Raw genomic sequence first — 22,797 nt, forward strand, 5'->3', positions numbered from 1 at the left:
TAGCAAAAACAAAAAATTAGTTCAAAGTATCCAATGGGTGTGCGTTATAGTAATAAAAAAAAAAAAAAAAAAAAAAAAAAAAGCCCCCACATTACCACAAAAATTAGAAGACAAGAAAAAACACCGAAAACATAAGAAATTTTTTATTGTGCTCGGAAAACGATTAGTATATCACGTGTTACTATAAGTGATGAAAGTTTTATTATTTAAGTTATTAATATTTTAATACAAGCATCTAACCACTTGTATAGTGATACATAATGTATTATTCCGTATTCCAAGCAAACTAAAAAAATCTCTTCAAAACCGGTTTCATGAGAACGGATTAGGATCCTAACTGGATCATCTTTGTGAGGATTTAAAATATCAATCAATCGTGTTCATTTATTGTACATCATGACCAAGAATTATTTTGAATTTTTTTTTTTATTGAAAATTGAACACAAACTGTATTTAATAAAAATTAATAGCACGATATATAATAAACGAACACAATTAGTTGATCATCCAGATCCCTACAAAGAAAATTCAGAGAAGATCGTCCTTCACGAGAGATTTTTCAGTGTGACCGTCACACGAGATGATACATCACGTGTCCCTATATAAATAGTGGTTTATGTGTAATTTAAAAATTAAAATTTTTCACCACTTACATAAAAACACGTGTTGTACTATCCGTGTTCCTGTTATAACTAAAAATTTCTCGTCATTCACGAGAGCGTTTGCTTTAAAAAGCCAAGAACCGAGACTTGATAGCAGAAACTGAGTTCAGTAATCAATTCATTTGCTGGCGTTAGAAACGCTATTAATAAAGCTGTCCAAATGGACCATGTCCATGGGGTGTTGCACTTTACTCATGACTCATCAGTCTTCGGTGCAGTTTGGGATTGAGGTAATTAAAAAAAAAAAGCTGATATGAAAAAAAGCTAGGAAGATTTTTGGTGTTTGGTAAACTTTGAAAAACAGCTTTATTTCAAAGTTTGGGATGAAAAAAAGTCCAAAACCTGAAGCTGACCAGAAGCTGCAAATAGCAGCTTCCAAAAACAGCTTATTTTCAAAAACACGGGTGAACAGTGTGCGTTTAATGAAATTTTCAATAACCCAAAATTGCCCTCCTTTCCCTCAAGTCTTCAGCTCTCACCTTCAGCACTCTCGCATACCCGAACCAGGAAAACCACTCTCTCGTTCTCCAGGTTTCTCCAGGTTCCTTTGGTAAGCTTCTCTTGTAAAAATTTGTTATTTATTTGTTTGGATTTTTCAATTTGGGGATGGGAGATTGAGAGGGAAAGAGGGGTGGGAATAGCAAAGGGATGAGGGTATGGGCGTCAGGAAAAACAACTGGGGATGGAGGGTGGGGAAAAAAAATTAATTGGGGAAGGTGATATGGTTTGTGGAAAAAACGAGTCGATCCGGAAAAAATTCTCTTGGAAAAAATTCATGTCCACGGCGACATGAAGCGAGTCCCGCCGGAGGTGATCGAGTCGATCCGGAAAAACAAGGTGTGCTTAAAGGGCGGCCTGAAGACTCCGGTGGGCGGCGGCGTGAGCTCGCTCAACGTGCAGCCGAGAAAAGAGCTTGACATGTACGCTTCGTTAGTAAACTGCTTCAACCTACCAACCTCCCCACCCGCCACGAGAACGTGGACATTGTCGAGAGAACACCGAGGGCGAATACACCGGGCTCGAGCACGAGGTCATCCCTGGCGTCGTTGAGAGCCTCAAGGTAGTCAAAAACCCAAAATTCAATCTTTAGCTCTGCAATTTTGTGAAAATTGGGAATTGATTGTGAATGTGTTAGGTGATCACCAAGTTCTGCTCGAAGCGAATTGCCAAGTACGCTTTCGAGTATGCCTATTTGAACAACAGGAAGAAGGTGACTGCTGTGCACAAAGCCAACATTATGAAGCTGGCTGATGGGTTGTTCTTGGAGTCCTGCAGAGAGGTTGCTACAAAGTACCCAAGTATTAATTACAATGAAATCATTGTGGACAATTGATGTATGCAACTTGTTTCGTAGCCCGAGCAATTTAATGTGATGGTAATGCGACTTCAGCTCAGAATTCTGTTTTGTGAATATGGTTTTTATATGTGGAGTGTGGATGTGTTCATGACATGATTAAAGTTTTATTTTTTGCTTCTTCTTTGACTAAGTGTGGATAATTTGGTTTAATTTTGGACTTGGTCTGACATCAGTTACTAGGATTTTGTTTGGCAGATGTGTTTGCCTAGTGATTAGGAGTTTGTTTGCAACAAATTTTGTCCTTCTCTCTTGTATTTAAGAGCTTGGAATAACTAGTAAGACGTTAGTTAATGCATTGGAATAGACTTGCTGCCTAGATGGGGCGGCTGCCAAGTAATTTAATTTTCATCTCACCCTGTTCTATTTACCTTTTAGGCTTTAGCAAAGACATCTTGAACTTGGGTTGATTCGATTTTAAGCAAAGTTCAAGTTTCTTGGAATGATGATCTGGGACTAGGAATTATTGGAAATACTTGGTTAACTGGATTGTGATGAATTTGCAATTACTGGTATTCACCTTTAAATATATTTTGGGTGTTGAAATGATGCCAATGTGAAAAGTTTCGAGCTTTGGAGTTTCTGTGATTTGAATTGTGAATTTATGAGATGTATCTATGATTTGAATTGTGAAAACCATTTCTAATGTTTAGTCAAGAAGTGGTTCTATTCGTATCTTCTTATATGCTTCAGATCGGGTTTGACCAGTAATACAAAGGCTGGATATAAGATGAAATATTAGGTGCTTGTGACATGTCAGAATCGTCTGTTAAGAATCTTGCAAAGGCTCATACGCCAACTGATGATGCAAATTAGACATTCTCTTTTACTATTAGTTTTGGTTTGAAGAAATTATGTATTTTAAGTGGAGAATTACTTCATAGCTTGTGCTTGTCAACCTTATTGGTGCCTAAAAAGTCAAGATTGGCCAGCATTGAGCTACACTTTAGTATTATGATATTGTGATGACCTATGAAGAAGTAAAAGAGTAAATGGAAAAGAGTTTGAGAGTTGAAAACCTGTGAGTCACATCAAAACATTGACTGAGTTTTTCGAGTCTAATGTCTATATGGAGTTGATGTGGTAGGTCGAGAAGTAAGCATAGAAAGATACTAATCTGGGACTCGGTATTGAATCTAGGACTTGGTATTTGCCCTTGTAATCTGGGTTCCAAATGGGAAGTATCCTTTCCACAAAATGGTAAGACTGTTCATGTGGCACTTCCCAGACCCCACACTGGCAAAAGGCTCTGTTTATTAGATCATCTTGCATTTGAGAAAACGTATTGATCTGGGCCCAACCCTCAGCTTCGGATGCTTTATGCTTGCTCTTCATTTTAGCCGAAAGACCTATCTATGTTGTTGAGCTAAAAATGAGTTGTCTATTGAAATTTAAAGTAAATGTTTGCAACAAGTTGAAGGATCACATGAGATAGAGGTATTAAGAAATAGAATAGCAACAAGTTTGATGAATGCATCTAAGTAGACTACTTTCAAGTACATTAACAATATTCTACTAATGAATCCTAGCTATTCAGTTTAAAATATTTCAATTGAAGTAGTTTGTCATACTAATTAATATTTAAGATAAAGTTTATAAATATTTTTCTTCTAAAAATAAAATATATTTAGTAATTCACTTTTATTTGTTAAGAAAATAAAATTAATACATTTTTTTGATCATTTCACACAGTCACAACTGTTTTACATAAAAGTTTACCAAACACTATCATACTACTTTTTTTTCCAAAAGCACTTTTACAAAAAAGTTTACCAAACACTTTGCTACTTTATTTCACAGCCTCTTATTCTCACAACACAACCGCTTATTCTCACAGTAGCTTTTTTTCAAAGCACAGCAATACCAAACCAGCCCTTAATAACCAAAAAATATGCACAAGTAGAACTACAGAAACACCAAACAGACAATAAATATAAAAAAAAACCTGCAAAAATTAATTTGGATGAACGCTATACAGACAATAAAAAGTACTGTACTTGTTTTATATTAAGGGTTTATGTCTGTTTAATGCGTATGGTTATATAAAATTTTGTAGGCAGCTTAACTTCTTTTTTCAAAGCACAACCCTCATTTTACACTAATTGGAAAGGAAAAATGTTTAAACTCGGAAATTAGCGGATTTAAGAACAAGACTCGAACTACTAAAGCTTCTACAACTTACTTGTAGTTGGCTAACTTACATGAAACGAAAAGGCCAAAGTTGCTGCATCTCAAACCAATTATGTGACACTAAGTGAAAAACTAAAAACACATGGTTTTGTGTTATACAACGTGTCATCATGGCATTTTTGTGCAATAATAAAATACGTGTAATGTTACACTTACTACATACATATTACAATTCATACCTAATAATTGATTAACGTGCAATTCAAATGATGTGATTATTTATGATTGAATTATTACTTAATCATTAATTAACGTGTTTATCTTCTATTGATGATGCATTATTTAATTTACAAATTTTGTTTAAAATTTTAATCTCTCAATCCTATTTTCACCAATCCAGCTACCAAAAAGAAAAAAGAATTAAATGAGACTAATAATTAATTAATCACAAAATACTGGGTGAGCATGAATCAACAATTCCCAACCTTCTCGTCTTCCAGAAACACAACTCCGGGTCGAGCTTCTCCGCCGCCGTTCTCGCCGGCTCCGATTTACACCTCGTCAGTGTCAGCGGCCGACCCGACCCGACGAAATCCCAGTCTTTATCTTCGGTGCTCGCCGATTTCGCCATTCTCTCTCGAATTTCGCTCTCCAATTCCCTGAAAAATTCCAACTTTTCTTCGCTCTCCGATTCCAATCTCGATTCCTGATCGGAAATCGACTGCCCTTCTGACGTAGCTTTCTGTTGTGCCTCTGTTTCCTCGGCTCTCACCGGCGACCCCCAAAATCTGCTCGCCAGAGACGACGCCCTGTACGGCTCAGATCTGCATCGGGTTAACAGCAAAGCGTTCTTCGGCGGCGTGGAGGCAGAAGAAGAATAGATGAAAGCTTTGGCCTTTCTTTCGAATTCTTGGTCTTCTTGTTCTTCGATAAAATCTTCCCCATCTGAACAACCTTCAATTGGGTCTTCAAATTTCGATCCAATTTTTGGTGGGTACTCTTTGATTTCTCCTTTTCTGCACAAACCCAGTTGAAAAAAGGGTACCCATTTGGGCCAAACGGGTCGAAAAAACTTGGCCTTGATTTTCCCGGGAAAATGGCGGCAAAACAGGCCGTTTGAGATCCATTTGCACCTTCGTCGGGTCGGAGCTCCAGTGGCCCGTCTAGCTCCTCCGGTCCGTGAATCGCCTTTCTTAGATGACCGCCGGACTCGGACTTGCCCCATGCACGTGACTTTAGGAGAAGATGGCTCTTGGGTTTCGACAGCGGCTGCGGTGGCGTTCTTCTTCCTCACGAACATTGGGCTCGAACGCAACCGGCCTCTGCTTCTGCTCCCGACGTTGGTCCTCAGAAACCTCACCAACGGCGGCGGGAACTTGTCCGTCCGCCCCGGACTCGGTATGGGTTTTGCAGATAGCTTCATTTCCGTCCAACCCGAATAACAATCGGAATGAACGATTGACTTGATTTGCTTCCTCAGGCTTTTGAGATTCAGAAGAAAGAAAGCTGCTTTCTTTCTTTCTCTCTGGGGAATGGGTGACTGTGGAGAGCTCCGTGTGTTGGCTTCCGATTTCTTTTGTTTTTTTTTTTTTTTTGAATTTTTTTTTGTTTTTTTCTTTGAATTTTTTTTGTGTCTGAAATTTGGTATTTTAATCTTCCAACGGATGGGTGAATAGTGGCTCTATCTCTCTCGGTCAGTTTCTTTTTTTTTCCTTCCAATTTATTAGTATTTTAACTGTTATTTTGTTGGGATTTTGTTGAAGCGTACGTGGTGCAGTGGGAGTGAAATATGGTTTGCATCTGTGCTCTACATCTTGATGCAACGTGGACCGTTGGATCTTGATGTTGGGGTCGTCCACTAAAATGATTTTTGCTCAGCAAGACTATGGAATGGTGATTGATAATGATATGCCTATTTTTCAAGGCAGAAATCATTACCTATTAGATTTACGTGTGAACGTTGGATTCTTGGTTTTAAGAACGCGTATGCAAAAGACAATAGTTAAAGCTCAACCAATAATTAGGTTGAATACAACTCTCCATTCAAATTCTATAGTGTTTCTAAGTGGCTGTACTTCATCTTTTAAATTGATCCATTTTTGTGTTATTTGGAAAGAAAGGTTGCTTTTTTTATAAGAATCCTTTTATCCGTGTAAGTGATGCGCACATTTGTCCGAATTAGAGAGAATATAGATGTAAAGCTCAAATTAGATTGAGATTGACAAGTTTAACCACAAAGTGTCACCACTTGAGTAAGTAATATTGATCTATGACAAAACCATATGGTGGATTTGTGCTATTTAACCTTTCCAATTAAAGATAAAGACAAACATATGAATCAAAACCAATAACTCCAATATAGTAACCTACAATGAAAACTCAAGAAAATTGCTCTTTTGAAATCAATAAATCCAATCACACGATGTTAAATAAGTTACAACACATGACTGGCTAGCAATACACGATAGACTTAAAATACCGTTATCTTAGAATTCTGATTGCATAAAGATTTATCTCCTTGATGGGGAATTATAATTATTGTGTCGAAAGCCGCCACTTTGACACTACTTTTTTTGAGAGACTCAAAACGTACACACAAAAAAGAATAATATTTGGCTATTCAAATAATGAGTAGGAGTTCCTACTCAAAATTGTTCGTTGCCGATTCATAGAACTTCGTATTTATAATCAGAACCGTTCATATTATAAATCACTCAATAAAGACTACTTCTACAAAAAATCAATTAAAACTAAGGTCGTTTAGTCATCGAACTATATAAAAACAGATGAACGAAATTGGTAAAAGGTATTTGCTACAATAGAATGATCAAACAACTTTAGTTTTATATTTATTTTTATTTTTTTACAAAGATGATCTTTACAAAGAGATTCGCAATATGAATGGTTCTGATCATAATCACAAAGCTCTGTGATTCGAATACAAAGAGTTTTGAGTAAAAATTTCTACTCATCTTTAAGTAGTCAAAACATTTTTCCACAAAAAAATCATCTTTGATAGGAAAGGGAAAGGCAAACTCCCAACACGCCACTTAATGGCTCCACTACATTTCCTATCGATTCTCTCTCTGCGACCACCACCTCCACTAGAGTTTTCATTAGTCTCACACTACTTTTTCACTTTCCCATCTCTGCCACTACCCATTTCACACCACCCTATAGTCTCATCAGGTGCAATACAGTAATTTCCGTGTGACTGGGTCTCCTAACAAAATAAAATTCATCCTGGGTTTCAAAAACAGGCATGGCAAGAAAGTCAATTGGGAATTTTGGGAATCACTTGGTAAATAATATAAGCATTTGAGAATTTAATATTACATGTGGCTGCAGAATGCAAGAAAAAGCAACTGCAAAGTTTTGAGACTGTTAACACAGGAAATGTAGGGTGCCACACTCTGTACTAATAACTATAGCATTTCATACAGCACAGGAAATGTAGGGCTGTTATGATTTAGATCGGTAGGGCCTATCGACGATAAAATTAGTGAATTAATACCTTCACGCATACCCCTATGCGACAAAAGATACTTACCGACAACGGGATTAAGTCTTATACGAGACAGTTTCATCATGCATTGTAACTGCAGGATTCGGAACCAATAGGTCGTTTCATCCCAACCATTGGTTTCGTGGACTCGCATCCCTCCATGTTGCAGTTCCATTCAATGCTCTGCTCTTGTCCAATGCATGTCTCGTTTTCGTCATCTGGGGAACAATGTTTTGTGTTAAGAGTGCCGAAGAAATATTTCATTGTCGAATAACCAAATAGAGCATGAAAATTTAACTAACGAAAATGGGCAAGGTCTTGAAAGGCAAATATGAATTCTTGCCTGAGACATTTCCAAGAGATAACTCAGTTAGGCGTCTAACACAGTCCTTCAATGTTTCAAGTTCAGTTTCTTTCTGTTGGAGTTTTGATTGGGCTGAATGCAGTTCAGATTCCAGCTCTACAATTTGGCCTTCCTGCTGTTCAATGAGCACATGGCATAGTTTCTGATCTAGTTGAGCTGGCAATACTCCGTGGAACTGCTCAGTATCCAAACCCTGTCCCTCTAGGTTATGAAACCCTTGAGCTGTAACTTCAGAGATAATGTCCTGAAATGGTATTTGAAGGGAAAAATCAGTTAGGCTGGCATAGCGTGAATGTCATCATCTAGGCATTTACAATAGCATATTCCATTTCATTCGTAGACCAACAAAACGAACAAAATTACAATCCTTAACTAATCGTAATATGGAGAGTTTGAATGTGAAGTTCACCATTTAAGCATTAACAATAGCATTAGCCTTTTCACTTGTCGACCAACAAAAGGAGCAAAATAACAATCCTTATAATACAAAATGATCAAGTCATACACAGAGAGTATGATTGCCAAATTCTGCTACATCGAATTTGCTACTTAAAATCAAAGCAGTGATTAGTTTTGAAGATTGTGCAATCCAATAAGGATAAAGTTGTACTGTTCTTGGTAAATAACTCGGACAAAGTGTTGGTTCAGAATCCACTGTATTTAAATAAGGATGCAAAACCAGCATCCAAACATTTTCAAAACACTACTAAATTGTATAACCTACACTTGATCATCAAATGTTAGCCGTAGATTTTAGCACCAGCAAAAGGCACACCACAGTCAGGTAAATCAACCTATTTGAAGAATAATATAACGACCTTAAAAGACTGACCTGGCCCAGATTACTCAATCCATCATGGCAAGGAGTATCCATGGCACACCATGGAAGTTTTTGTAGTTCAGACTCGAGTTCTGCTTCCAATTGATCCATGTCCATAACCTCAGGATGTAGCTCCTGCTCTTCTGTAAGAACACTACTAGCACATTCACCATCCTCAGATACAGTAAAACTGGACATTTTCATATTACTGGGGCCTCTGTTTTCTGTACTTGACTTGTTGAGTTCTGGCTGAGTAAGCGTGCAACTAGTTGTATTGGCTTCACCCGCAGAGCCCGAAACTTGCAGATTGTGCGGTGATTTTCTTTTATGAAGCTCAGATTTTAACTCCTGCACAATTCTTGCAGTCTCATCCATAGCTGTATTCAGCTTATTGATCTCAGCTTTTCCAGCAGACATCATGTACATGATCCCAACATTCAGTCCCCAACCAAATAACGTTGAATCTGAATAGTATAAAACAAGAAGTAGCTTGAAATGTTAAACTCCTAGAATCACGAATATTATGTTTGTAAATTGTGACTCTAAAAAAAAACAGACTAACAAAATCATCACAGGTTCATGCCCAAGGAAAAGCTTCTAGAAGACTACTACAAAAATGCTGATCAAAACTTGGATACCAATTTTGTATTTAGAGGTTGTGTGGAGTTAAAATCGCAATATAAAGATCAAACGCTTTCATGGTTTCAACTTTTAATTAGAATTTCAAGAGCAAACTTCAAGGATCACTTGACAATTATGACCACCTAATCATTTGAATTTGGAAATTACTTCGGAATCAACTGTTAATATAAAATCCTATTATCATTTGGCAACCACTTAAGCACCATCAGTAAGAATTCATATAAGGCTGCGGCAGCCAGCCTGCAGAACGTAACCTACTGGAACTTGTGCAATTAGCTTATCTGAACATGACAAACAGAATTGCAATAATATACAATCAGCATCACCGCCTTTTTGCAGGAAATACGAATATGTAACAAAACAGAACAAATCACCACATGAGAGATTTCGATATGTTTAGATAGGCTTTGTAGCAAAACAACAACCGTGGTCCACTGAATGCTTTCTCAAAAGCGATTAGATTTCAAATGAAAATTTTAAGGCTCATCAACGACATTCAACACTAATCCGATAACCGATATAAAAGGTCAGAGAACTCTACTTTTCCAATGTTGATTGTTGGGTAATGATGGATGCCATATGCTGTAAAGTATGACTTCAAAAACGATCAAACATAACAACAAAAACTTTCCAAAAGAGCTTTTCATAAAATCCCAGATTAAAATAAACCCAGAAAGCAATCCAGGGCCTACATTGTGCACACTGATGTTGAAATATCATAAACAATTGGGAATCTGGGACCTGATTATCAATAAATACTTCTTGCATGACTAATTAGATATAAATTCCGAAAAGTTAGCGAAATATTCACAATTTTACATGATTCAGCAATCAGCAGCATCATAACTCATAATTTTCTATGATCAACGTCAAAACAGTAAAACCCTTTTTTCTTTTTGCCTTATGATTTTCTCAGCAACCAAACAGAAGCAAGAAAGAGAGGGAAAATCGCGAAGCTAACCTTTGGAAGAAGACGATCCACATTTGGTAGCAGCTACATTCTTCCCAGTCTTCCTCCTCTTCAAGCAAACACCAACACCTCTCCTAGCAGTCCTCCTCTGTTCTGCACCGTTAGATCTCTCAGCGTCAGCAGCAACCCCCTTCTTCTTGATCGAACCGGTTCTCTTCCTCAACCGGAACCGCGTCCCACTCCCGACGCGACCCGACGCCGCCTCGCTCGAAAACCTAAAGATCGTCCCTTCTCGCTGCTCCTCGAAGTCGCTGGTCTCCCACGGAGGCGGCTGAGACTGAAATGCCGACGCGACCGAGAAATTGTAGGGGCCTGGGCAGGCAGTGTCCGCATTGTGATCGGCGGGCAGATCGGTATCGGCGGTGGGTTTGAAAAAGATGTGTTTCCCGGCGAGGAGCCCGGTGGAGGCCGCAACAGCTGCGGCGAATAATTGCCACATTGAAAAAGGCACTTCAGTCTTCACTGTGTCTCACACCCTCACTGGAACTGAAGAAATGGCAGCCCTCTCTCTCTCACTCTGCAGGTGCAAGACATTGTAATTACCAATTTACCCAGCGTCGCACCTACGTCCACTAGGAGCGTTGCCCTGTCCGCTTTGGGACCTTTCTGGTACTCCACGTGCTTCCCGCTTTCACGGGCTGTCCGCTATCGAGGTTGAGAAAACAATTAATTTGAATTCCTTTTTTGAAAATTTTCAATCTATTCAAATTTCAATGTAGTCATTAGTCAGCACCAAGATGCCAAGGCGACTACCTATTTAAATTATAATTTATAAATTAAATAGTGTGGTTATTTATAATTTTATTATTTAAATATTAATTAACATGTTTAAGTTCAACTGGTGACACATTATATGGTTTAAAAATGTGATTTAAAAAATTAGTCTAACATTACTCATTTCTTTTAACATTACTTAATTTCTTATTCCTCAAGTCTCATATTATACATATACGCTTTTGTATAAGTACATGTCGTAAAAATTGAGTAAAACCAGTGTTCTAAAAAACGTCCTAGGCGCTAGGCGCCTTGGAACCGAGGCGATTTTGTGCAAAACGACTGGAAAAATAAAGGTGGCTCTAGGCGGTGCTAGGTAGCTGGGTGGTTTTTTTTTTTTTTTTAGTGAAATTTGTTTCAAGTCTAAGTTCTAATTATACCTTGAAATTTTGTTAATTTTATAGAATATGTGTGTTGTGTATCAACTTAAATTCCGGGAAATTCCGGGATGCTAAAGATAAGTATCTTACATTACTAAATTTCCTTATTTTCCTCTTATTTTTCGTTTTATGTCGTTTTAAATTGTGAACTTGTTGTACATGTGTCATCCTACTATACTCCTCACTATGGTTATATGGCATATATGCTTAATGTGTTTTTAAATTTTGGACTTGTTGGATACTCTTTTTGCATTTTATTATTCTTTAATTATCTTATCCATGGATTTCATACAAGTATAATTTTTTGTAAGTGTCAATATGCACTTATTTACAAGATATACAAGAAATTTACCTAAATCCGCCTAGGCGCCACCTGGGCGTTAGGCGCTAGCCCGCCGCCCGAGTAGTGCATAGCGTTTTTTAGAACCTTGAGTAAAACATCAAATGTATGTCCCTTGCATAAATGTCATGTTGCGGCAGCTATGCCTATACTAGTGATTGTGTCTATACAGACCTTTTAAGAGAAGGGATGCTTATTTTTTTTTTTAAATGAAAATTAGTTGTGGAACTTAGGCTACATTGAACTTCAATGATCCGATTGGTTTAACGGAAATATGGCTGCCGATTGGTTCCTAGAGCATTCACAAATTCATGAACCATGCAACTGGAAAAGTGTGCTTAACAATTTACGCAACTTCTATTGAACGTTGTGTGCTCAACAAACATGCTAAAAATTGCCAGCACACAGTAACTCAGGACTTCAAGTATCACAACCTATTATATTTCCTAATGTAGAAGAGCAGTTTAAACTCCCAAACGATCCGTCTAACTGGCCTCTAGTAAGAGACACTGAGTAAAACATTTGTCAGTTGATTGAGTTTTTCTTAAACATGAAAGACACTGTCCTCCATGGCATGGCACAATGATGAAGTTTATCAGATGAAGGAACAAGGAAAAGTTTTCCGAGGAATTCGATCGGATGTCCGAGTTCCGAGTTGTATGAAGTTGAAAACAAAAATTACTGCAGTAGTGCTGATTGGTGAAATAGTGTAGTTGAGCCTACAAGTTACATGTAAAGCAACTAGATTATGATCCTTAGAGAAACATAAAGCATTCACAAATTCATGAGCCATGCAATTGGAAAAGTGTCCTGAACAATTTACGCAACTTCTATGGAATGTTGTGTGCTGAACAAACATTGTAAAAAATTGTCAACATACGGTAAGAATCTCAATCTATAACAGTCCGTTCACAACGCACTCTCTTTTCTAATACAGAAGAGCAGTCTAAACTCCAAATGATCCGTCCAACTGGCTTCTAGTTTAATTATTTTTCGAATCAAGCAATACAAACGGAACAGTATCGCGTCCATACAAGTAAAATCCGAATAATTGGACAGATATCTTGAGCAACTTACCTGGAAAATAGAAAATAAGAGCATTAATAATATAAATGTGAATACCAAAAGGTTTCAATTTTAACCACAACACAGAGACGCAGAGGAAACATTTGTAAAATGATGGAGAGTTCTGTAACATGAAAGGCAATTGTCCACATGATCGAAGGGAAATAACATAATATTGCTTTGTCATCCATGGCACAAGAAAGCAAAATTTAAACTACGGAATCGAGTGGATAGGGGACTCAACAACTTCCAATTTGCTAGTCTGTGATATATGTTACTTACTATGTAAGATACGCAAGTATATATTTATTAGGCATCAACACATTGTCGTTCTCAACAAAACCTAAAGTTTCTTCAACTTGGATTTTCTGATGTCACTGTTCTCATCGTTACAGATGACCATGGAAAAATTTTAAAGTTCCGCCATTATGTCGTTGATACAGACCTACCTTGTCACAAAATTATCGGGATTGTGGGGTGTCATTGGAAAGAAAGCATTTCACTGTTCAGACAAACAAAATGTCCGACAAATGTAGTTTCTTTATTAAACACCTTAATAAATAAACAAACAAAATGGGCAGTACTACAGCATTTCACTGTTCGGACAAATGTGGTTTCTTGATGGATTATGGAACATAACTTTCAGCACTCTTACCCTAAACCCTACACCATAAGTGATATTTCGGAAAGCTAGTCTAAAGTAGATTGAGGATCAGGGCGGTGGGTGGGATATAAAGGTAGATGACAATAAAGATTCTTTATCCAACTCTGTTAAATTGCTTGGAGCCAATCTTTGAACAACAAAACACATACACTCAATCCAAGTAAAGAATCTCCAATAAAGTTTAGAAAAGAGCATGAGAGTGGGTGAAGTTGAAGCCCCATTACAGCGTACAAACTATATCGAACATCCTTGATTAAGCACAATTATAACTATGATCTCACGAGTTATGACAAAGTGAACCATTTTCCTCAAGACAAAGACCTCCTTCAGGAAAAAGAAAACCAAAATACAGAGGACAAGAACGAAAAACTAAAGCTACAATATCTTGCAGTTATAAGTCTATATAGTGGTATAGAGAAACTGCCTCCGCCTATTTAAAAAAATACACTCTTCCCCCAACCCTACAATCCCATGAACAGTTATAAATACTAAGTTACTAAGTCAACTGTGGGTAATAATTTTAAGCTCTAATATGCAATTCATGTCAGCTTTGCATCTAGACACCCTCTAAAGCTAAAGGGCTGAAGGGTGTTCTCTGAATCTTATCTTTATAACCCCAACAGGGTCTTCTCTGAAGCTTATCTTTATAACCACACAGATAACGCATTCACTAAGTATTTTGTCACAATTTCTATGGGATTAGATTACAAATAATTATATTGTGTATCGTCATAACTTCCCTACCTAAAGTCCCCCCTCCCCTAAACGGTTATGTTTCCAACTTCCTCAAAACTCTAGGAATATCCTTTGAAACTTACTTCGACTTAAATTAACACCAAAACCGACAAGGTTTGCACTTGAAAAATGGACAGCATAGCCTTCAAGCAACAAAGCCACAAAAATTCAAGCGCAGTCCATAGCAACAACAAAATGCTAGAAACCTATGAGCCCCTCTTCCCTAATGTACCCAAATCACTAGTTGATCAACTAATCAATAAAAATGCAACACTCAATTAAGATAATGCAATGACATTCCGTTCAATCATAGCTCACCAAAACATATACCAAACGAATATATCTAGCATCTCTAGCATAACTTCCATAGCTTAATTCAGGAACTAAAAAAGCACAGAAATGGTTACATCGCACATACCCGAATGAGCTTTCATCAATTCAGTTAATCTTGGCAGCCAGTTTGCTCCTCGCATCCCGCGCATTATCATACTCAAACCTCAACACATTGGGTATATGAGAAGTATCCTTGATATAAAAATACCTCCCAAACCAGCTCTCTTCGATCATCGGAAAGCTACGGTAAAGCACAGAGTTCACAACCCAGAACCACACCGCCCCCAGAAACACTCCAAAAGCCGATCCTGCAAACACCTGAGCCACCGTGTGGTAACCCAAATAAACCCTCGAATATATAGTCAGCAAAGCCAGAACCCATGGAAGAAAAACCACCGCCAACTTGTTATTGGTGTCCCAGAGCCCAATCCCCTTGTAAGTCAAGAGGGTGAAGTATGTAGCGAAGAAGAACATGTACTGCGAGTGACTCGACGGCCACCCGTGCGAATCGCACATCTCGAGTATAGCGCAGGTTTCCGGCCGAGCTTGCTGGAAGAAATCCTTGATGAGCTCGTTGATGATCTGGGAGATTACAAGGCCGACGAAGAAGAACATGCCCTGGAGTTCACGGCGGAAGAAGAAGTGGCAGAAGAAGCCGCCGAAGCTGATGAATACTGGGACGAGGGAAATCCAAGCGAGGAAGTGACCCAGTTGGTCGCCTCTCTGGTACTGGACGTAAGTCAGCGTCACGGCTTTGAGAGACGCCGAAACCATGGCGGAGACGCCGAGAGAGGCGGAGGATTCTGGGTTTTGGGTTGAATCCGAGGTTGTGGGAGTTGGGGATTGCGAATGGCGTCTCGCCGGATCTGGTTTGTGAGGGAAAGGATTTTTGCGATGGGTTCGAGTGAAACTGTTTCGTATATGGGGAAAGTTGAAAAACACGTTGACGGGTGAAATTCATTTTTTATTTTTTATTTTTTTTATAAGACGGTTGGGAAAGAACCGCCAAGAAATGTTGGGCTCTGTCGGGTGCAGATGGACTTCGTAGGGTAGAAACTGGAAGGCCGAAGAGATTAGGCCCGTAATAGACCCTTGGACCCAGCCCATGAAAGTACCTAATACAAGCTCTTTCTATTTTCTTGTCACCAATTCACCATGTGACAAAAAAATTTCAAACGGGTGGTTCACTTTTTTAGCCCATAACTTTAATTGTTTGCACGCTAAATCACAACCAATTCACTTAGATTATAAATTGATTGCAAGAGATAATCATTTTGGTAAAAAAATATATATATTTAGACCCTTCATTTGGCAACCCATAATGGATATGTGGCTGCATTTGGCAACCATTGAAAAGAAAATAAAAACTTCGACAGCCGCGTGTGTTGGGTGAGTAAGTAGCAATCGCACAAACAGCACTCAATTGGTGGGGTCAGCATTTTCATTGAAATTTTCACTGAGCCCACTCCACTCCAATCTTTATAAAGTCCTCAAATGTAAGGATTTTTATACAAACTTCGACAAAGCCTTATACTATAGAGTCTTGTTTAGACGTCCATTGTGAGGCCTTGTTCCTCATGCATAAGATCATACGGTGGTAGACCCTAAATATTGGGTACCATTGGAGATGCTCTTATTATAGTAGGGATCACAAAATTTGACATGCATAAACCCCTCACGAGGAGGGGCAATAGGAAGAGCAACCCATTGAATGGTGTAAGGAATGCAGATGTAGTAATCACGTTGATCTTCCGAGGTTGATGGCACAAAACTAGGGGGGATGTAATTAATTTGGATATTAGATAATTTTAATAGATTTTTTTTAAGTGTCAGATTTTTAAGGATTTTAGTGGGTGTAATCAATTTGGATTTCAGAGGATTTTAAATGACATTTTTTAAGTGACAGATTTTAAAGGATTTTAATAGACTCACAATTCTATGTGAATTTTGGTAGATTTGTATAGATTTTTTGTATGGACTTCTTTCATGAATTTCTTAGGATTTAATTGACTCCTACAACATAAAATGAATTTCTTTCCCAAGGCACAATTTGAACCTCTATTTTGTATGTCTCGATTTATAGATCATCTTTACAAAAATTCAATTCAATCTGAAACTATGTTCCCATTTAATTGTCACGATAAAAAATTTCACTATTTATTAGAATATAGTGTTTGTCAATTTCTTTGAATCCAATTTCTCATCCACTTTCATCTCTTCCGCATCTTCTTCCACTTTCATCCTCTTTTAAAATCCTAATTAACTACACCCTAGTTTTAAAGTCTATTAGAATCCTATCAAATCCTAATTTGAATACTCCCATAATAATAAATAATTGGACTGAGGTCATGTTGGGTTTGGGTTGACATGGACAAGCAAAGCATCAACCCAACCTAACCAGGGTTTTACTTCATTCTAACCCTCTCGATCGGGTTTGAAACCGAGTTGGGAATGGACTGATTCGAGTTTCCAACCTAACTTGCACTCCTAGTGATAATAGGCACAAAAGACTCATGGGTATTTTTTATTTGGGAATTTTGTACGAGTACCACTTGAACTTAAAAGCATGTGCGCGAATACCACCTGAACTTTCAATTGTAGGTTTTTACCACCTGAACTCTCTTAGTTGTTAAAATCTACCACCTACAGTTGTTTTCCATCCATTATTCTGTTAAAGCATGTCACTTGTGGGGGTAATCTTTGTCAATTAACTTCATAGGGTTGGTTAGAATAAAATAGCTCCTAAAAAAACTGCACAAGTCAATATGGCACCAAAATTGGAACCATAAGTCAAACCCTGTTGTAAAATCGGCGATGTGTGTACAGTGGAATAAATAAAACAAGACACAAATTTTACGAGGTTCCTCTACAGTCAGTGTGACTGGAGTACGTCCTCGGGCCGCAGTAGTGATTTCATTATAATTTGAATAATAAGAGTACAAAGATAACTCTATTTATTCTCTCCTCTCCTCTTCCTCTCTTTCTCTTTCTGCTCTCTGCATTCAAAGCATACGGAGTGCTCTATTTATAGAGCAACTCCAAGCACACAATATAATCTCCACATATCAATATTCTGCCAAGGTTTTCAACACTTTGGCAATGTTTTCAATGTTGTGGCAGGTATTCAATACTGTGGGCATTCATTACCCACTAGTATTTTCAACACTCCCCCTTGGATGCCCACATATCAACATTAGTTGCCTCATTAAAATCTTGATTTATTTTTGGATGCTCTCCCTTGATGAGTATCTCCCCCTGATTTCAAATTCTTTAGGTTGATCATTGATCCTGCTACTTTAGTCTCTTAGCGGTGATAGTTGCCGAATGAGGTGTTTCACTTGTTGTTAACTTTCCACAGACTTGTTCTTGAACTGGGTTGGAGGGCCTTCTGCTAGACTTCCTCCAAAGGTCTGAATTTACCTATTTTATCTGGAGCTGAATTTGATTCAAGGGTGGTGGACACTTGATCTTGAATCGGACTTATGATTTCTTCAAAGACCGTCTAGGCTTGATCTTGAATGAAATTAGACCATGAGGAGCTTCATGTGACAAGTGATCTTAGACTTTGTCGGGGATGAACTGACATGTGTTTGTTGTGGTTGTCTCCACAGGCTTCAATGTATCATTTTCACTTGCCTTATTTGCTCCTTTGCAGAAGTGGTATTTTCCTTATGCAGGTTTGGCATCTTCTCGTGTAGTATTTGTCCTCTGATACAGGAGTGGGATGCAAACCTTGTATTTGAATGGACCATCACTTCTTGGTGGCAGCGAAAGTTTGAGTGGAGGTTCCGACATATTGCTTTCTTTGTCATTGTCTTGGCAGGTAAGAACAAGGACAAAGGAAAGGACAGGGAGATTGCATGATGTGAGATACTCTTGCTCTCGTCCCTGATGATATGAGATACTCTTACTCTGGTATGACTTGTTTGTAGAGGTATTCTCAGAGAGGAAGAAAACTGAGTATTTCAAGATACTTTGTGAAAGATGCATTCTCGGAGATGAGGAAAAGTTAGATATTTTTCAGTTCTGCCTTGCCATGGAGGACAGAGGTTGACATATATATGGATTTCCCAATAGCAGGTAGTAGTGATGTGCCTTTACTCTTGTCAGCAACTGTGGTGTAATTAGAACAGTAAGATTCACGCGTTTTCAACTTTATCAGAGATCTTTGACAAAGTTGCACGTGATATCCAAGAGCTGAGATTGCGTCTGAGAAATGTTGACAGAAGTCATGCAGGGAAATCCGGCTTTTGAAATTCGAAAATCGGTGTCTCTTCGATTTTTGAATAAGTGGTCATGTTGCCCCTCCTTTTATAGAGATATCAATTTTGTTCAGAAACACTCAGAAAATTGTTGCCTGCAGAAATTTCCCTTTCTTGCACTTCTGAGATTTTATCTGACTTCCTTCATCATTTCTGAAAATGGCTTGCCCATCTAACATTTGCTTAGATTTGAGTCTCAGGATTGATACAGACGAGCAGCGTCAGGATAACATGTGGCGCCCGTCCTTCTCATCTTCTAATGGTCCTCTTACGGTTGGGGACTCTGTGATGAAGGATAACATAACTGCTACAGTGGTAGCCAGGAATCTTCTCACTCCAAAGGACAACAGAATCCTTTCAAACCGGTCTGATGAGGCGGCCGTTCAAGACTCATTGGCTCTCAGTGTTCAATGTGCGGGCTCTGTATCCAATATGGGCCAGCGCTTACTTGCTCGAACTCACCAAGTTGAATCATTAATGGCTGAGGTGGCAAGTCTTAAACAAGATATTAGAGGGCTCAAGCATGAGAATAAAGTGTTACACATGCTTGCAAATAATTACTCTACGAGCATGAAAAGAAAGCTCGACCAGCTACTGGAATCCGAAGGTCGGACTCAAAATGACAATCGGGGGTTCGAGTCTTTATTCCAAAGACATCCATTGTCTTAGCTGTTTGGAGTTTCACCAAGTATTGAGACTCCAAATAATCAACTTCTGGTGTCTTCCCATTCTGGGGTACTTCCGAGTACTGAGGCTTCACATGAGTAACCTTTATGAAGGTTCCTTTCTGTTTGTTTGTTTTAACTCATGTGTATGTAATTTCTCGGAGATATTAATATATAAGCTTTATTTCATTCAGTGTATTGTGTTAAATACAATAAAGCATATATTTCACTAAGATGTGGTACTTCTGGACCAAATATCAATTTATCTTTACCCCTCGCGAAGATAAATGATTATTCTCAGTGTCTAAATCATTTGAGTATTCAACTCATAATCTTCAATCCATATGATTCTTTAATGTCATAAACATCATGGATAAGATTCGTGTTGGCATATTGTTCGATTCTGCAGTTCGAGACAATATTTCTCTCAACACTTTATAATCTTTCTTGACTCTTCAGGAGTCCCAATTTAATATCATCAACTCTTGCAAGAGATTTTAGTATGTTGCAACAATACCATAATGGAAGTACTTACTAAGGCAATTTATACCATCCATTGGTATTGGGTACATATTTCATGCTTTACCCTTCCGGGGCTTTCTTCAAGCAATTTGAATCCTTCAGGGATTTTCTACATTTCATGACACATTTTCCTTTAGAATTTATACAGAGCAATTTGCTTCCATGTATATTTGAGGGATTTATTTATGGAGATATTATGTGGGGGACTCATAACCCTTCATATATAATTCTCCATTCATATGAACTCGTTTCCAACCTTGTGTCATATCATGTGAGTGTATTTCACAGTATTACAAATGCCCATATGTAACCTTTTAGGTTCAAATCTTTTGGCTATTTGTATTGTATCCAAGTATATAGGTCTATTTTTCCACGTTCTTACAAAATTATAATGGAATTGACTTTCTCCATTTTTGGCCCATAATTTTGTTGATGGAAAAAGAACGAGACTCAATATCAACACAGCTCATTGATGAATTTAGTAGCTACTGGTAAAAACCAAAATTACCATTGGTTATCATCAATCTGTGATCCCATATTCTCATGTGTATGCGCATGCATAAAAGCTTTTCATTTCTTTTGGATATCCATTGCCTCTTCAAGGGCATTACACTATCTCTTCCAGGATCGTCATAATTTAGAGAATGCGGATCATAACCTCCTTTTGAGCGTTATAGAGCTTGGATTTTAATCTCCACTTCGGGAGTTGAGTCATTGGAACTTATACGTCTATCATGCTTCATGCATGAGACATCAATATTCCCATGTCCGCGGATTGACCTTTTCGGGAAAAGTATCCTTGCAACAACTGTTATGCGTCTGGCATGTGACAGTTATGCAATAGTTCAGTAGTGCCATATTCTTCTTCTTTCGAAGGACTGAACCTTTTGAGTCTAAGGATCTGCCACGCTTCAGGCGTGTAACAGATAAATCATTTGCTGCCATATTATTTTGTCCAACAGGGACATTAATTCTTGTAGGCACATTTGCAGCAAGTATATGTGATTTCATCACTTTCGTTGCATCATTAAATGCATCATTCAATTATTCTCACTTCGTTTGTATATTGATTGCTTCATGAATCAAAATAAGACAAATTCTCTTCGTTCTTCTGGAACAGTTTTTTCTCATCATTCTTCTGGAATGATATTTGTTCATCGTTCTTCTGAAATGAAGTTATTTTCTCCCCCTAACGGCGGGAAAATTGTCTTAGCAAAATGACAGTCCGCAAACCACGCGGTAAATATATCCCCAGTCAAGGGTTTTAAATATTGAATGATAGATGATGTTCAACATCAATGCCTAATCCGCAATGATGCTTCATTTCAGTATGTTGTGGCAGCGCAATAGGCACATAGATAACACAACCAAAAACTCGTAAATGCATAATGTTTGGCTGGTTCCCAAACACGAGTTGTACTGAGAAGTATTGATGGTTATCAACAGGTCTCAACCAAATCAATAATGACATGTCTCATGTAGAAAATTAGCAATTTCATTTTCATGAGCAAAGCGCGGGTAATCAATTTCATCCGCTTAATAAATGCTTCTGCTAAACCATTTTTGAGTATGGACATAAGGAACTTCTGGTCCTTATTTAATAGTCTGTAGACTGAGACTCTTATGGCTTTTATTGCAATTAAGTTAAGACACTTTGGCTCTTCAAACTTAAGGTACTTATCAAGGAACTTCATGTCCTGATCTTGAGGATCAAGAGACTTCATGTCCGATCTTTTTGTTTGATGGAACTTCAGGTCCAATCATTTTTATTTGATGAGGATCAAGAAACTACAAGTTCTGATCTAATCAAGGAACTTCGGGTCCAGTATGTACTCATCGTAACAAAAAGAAGTACAATAAATAAATTAAAGCAATAGGCGGTAATTCCAGCCATAATGAATAAATTGCATTTAAGTAAATAAAGCTTGTGACAAGGGCTTTAATTCAGCACCATTCACATAAATCAAAACTTAAAGCAGTAGGCGGTAAAATCGTCCATGATAAATAAATTGCTTTAAAGTAAATAGAACTTGTGAAAGGGTTTTAAACTAACACCAATTCACATAAATAACAAGAAGTATCATACCTCCTTTTATTTATTATTTTTCTTTCTTTTTGTCAGCACTTATTCAAACCTTACTTTTCTTATTTCTGTAGCATGGTGCCATGCACCAACAGAAACCATTTATATCATTTTGACTAAATGGTGTCATGCACCATTCAAATCCTTTATATATATATATATATATATTTTTTTTTTCTTAGGTTGCAGTCAACATCTCCTTTTTTTTTTCTTCTCTGTCTCTGCCAATCTCGAAACGCAGGGCCAGCTAGGTAGTTATGGAGGTTGCCCAAAATTCAATTCAATCCAAAAAAGCTACCAGAGACTGGCATGGTTCTTGCATGACCCAGGGAACATGTCATCGTTAATCAAGAACCTCCTTACAGAGACATAGATGACAGTGGGGTTGACGAAGGCACAAGAGAGGGAGGCCTGTGTGGATTCATTCTTGCCATCACCATCTCAAACAACCAAGTATTCATGGGAGTTCTCAAGATCCGTCGAAAACAACGTGATATGGGTTTCCAAGTCTGATGAGATTCTTCTGG

General features: G+C 38.0%; 3 protein-coding genes and 1 long non-coding RNA gene across 4 annotated transcripts; 1 reads left to right on the forward strand and 3 right to left on the reverse strand.

Annotated features, from left to right (window-relative positions):
- The first annotated feature begins 1,184 nt into the window (after positions 1-1,184).
- Positions 1,185-2,092, forward strand: LOC137721996 (uncharacterized). The gene is made up of 2 exons (XR_015961611.1): positions 1,185-1,722; positions 1,798-2,092. It is a non-coding gene; the product is annotated as an uncharacterized LOC137721996 (long non-coding RNA).
- A 2,455-nt stretch (positions 2,093-4,547) lies between these two features.
- LOC137723544 (uncharacterized) lies at positions 4,548-6,173 on the reverse strand. The gene has a single exon (XM_068462742.2). The coding sequence runs from the start codon at positions 5,567-5,569 to the stop codon at positions 4,592-4,594; it is 978 nt and encodes a 325-aa protein (XP_068318843.2). The 5' UTR covers positions 5,570-6,173; the 3' UTR covers positions 4,548-4,591.
- Positions 6,174-7,431: 1,258 nt separating this feature from the next.
- Positions 7,432-11,122, reverse strand: LOC137723448 (POLAR LOCALIZATION DURING ASYMMETRIC DIVISION AND protein). Its single transcript, XM_068462647.2, has 4 exons — positions 10,439-11,122; positions 8,848-9,299; positions 7,995-8,259; positions 7,432-7,869 (listed from the first exon to the last, which is right to left on the reverse strand). The coding sequence occupies exons 1-4, from the start codon at positions 10,884-10,886 to the stop codon at positions 7,733-7,735; spliced, it is 1,302 nt and encodes a 433-aa protein (XP_068318748.2). The 5' UTR covers positions 10,887-11,122; the 3' UTR covers positions 7,432-7,732.
- A 1,625-nt stretch (positions 11,123-12,747) lies between these two features.
- Positions 12,748-15,660, reverse strand: LOC137723433 (lipid phosphate phosphatase gamma). The gene is made up of 2 exons (XM_068462632.2): positions 14,824-15,660; positions 12,748-13,018 (listed from the first exon to the last, which is right to left on the reverse strand). The coding sequence occupies exon 1, from the start codon at positions 15,510-15,512 to the stop codon at positions 14,844-14,846; it is 669 nt and encodes a 222-aa protein (XP_068318733.2). The 5' UTR covers positions 15,513-15,660; the 3' UTR covers positions 12,748-13,018; positions 14,824-14,843.
- Between the last annotated feature and the right edge of the window lie 7,137 nt (positions 15,661-22,797).

Source organism: Pyrus communis, chromosome 4 (genome assembly GCF_041283825.1).
Source record: "Pyrus communis isolate YQ-2024b chromosome 4, ASM4128382v1, whole genome shotgun sequence".
NCBI lineage: Eukaryota > Viridiplantae > Streptophyta > Magnoliopsida > Rosales > Rosaceae > Pyrus > Pyrus communis.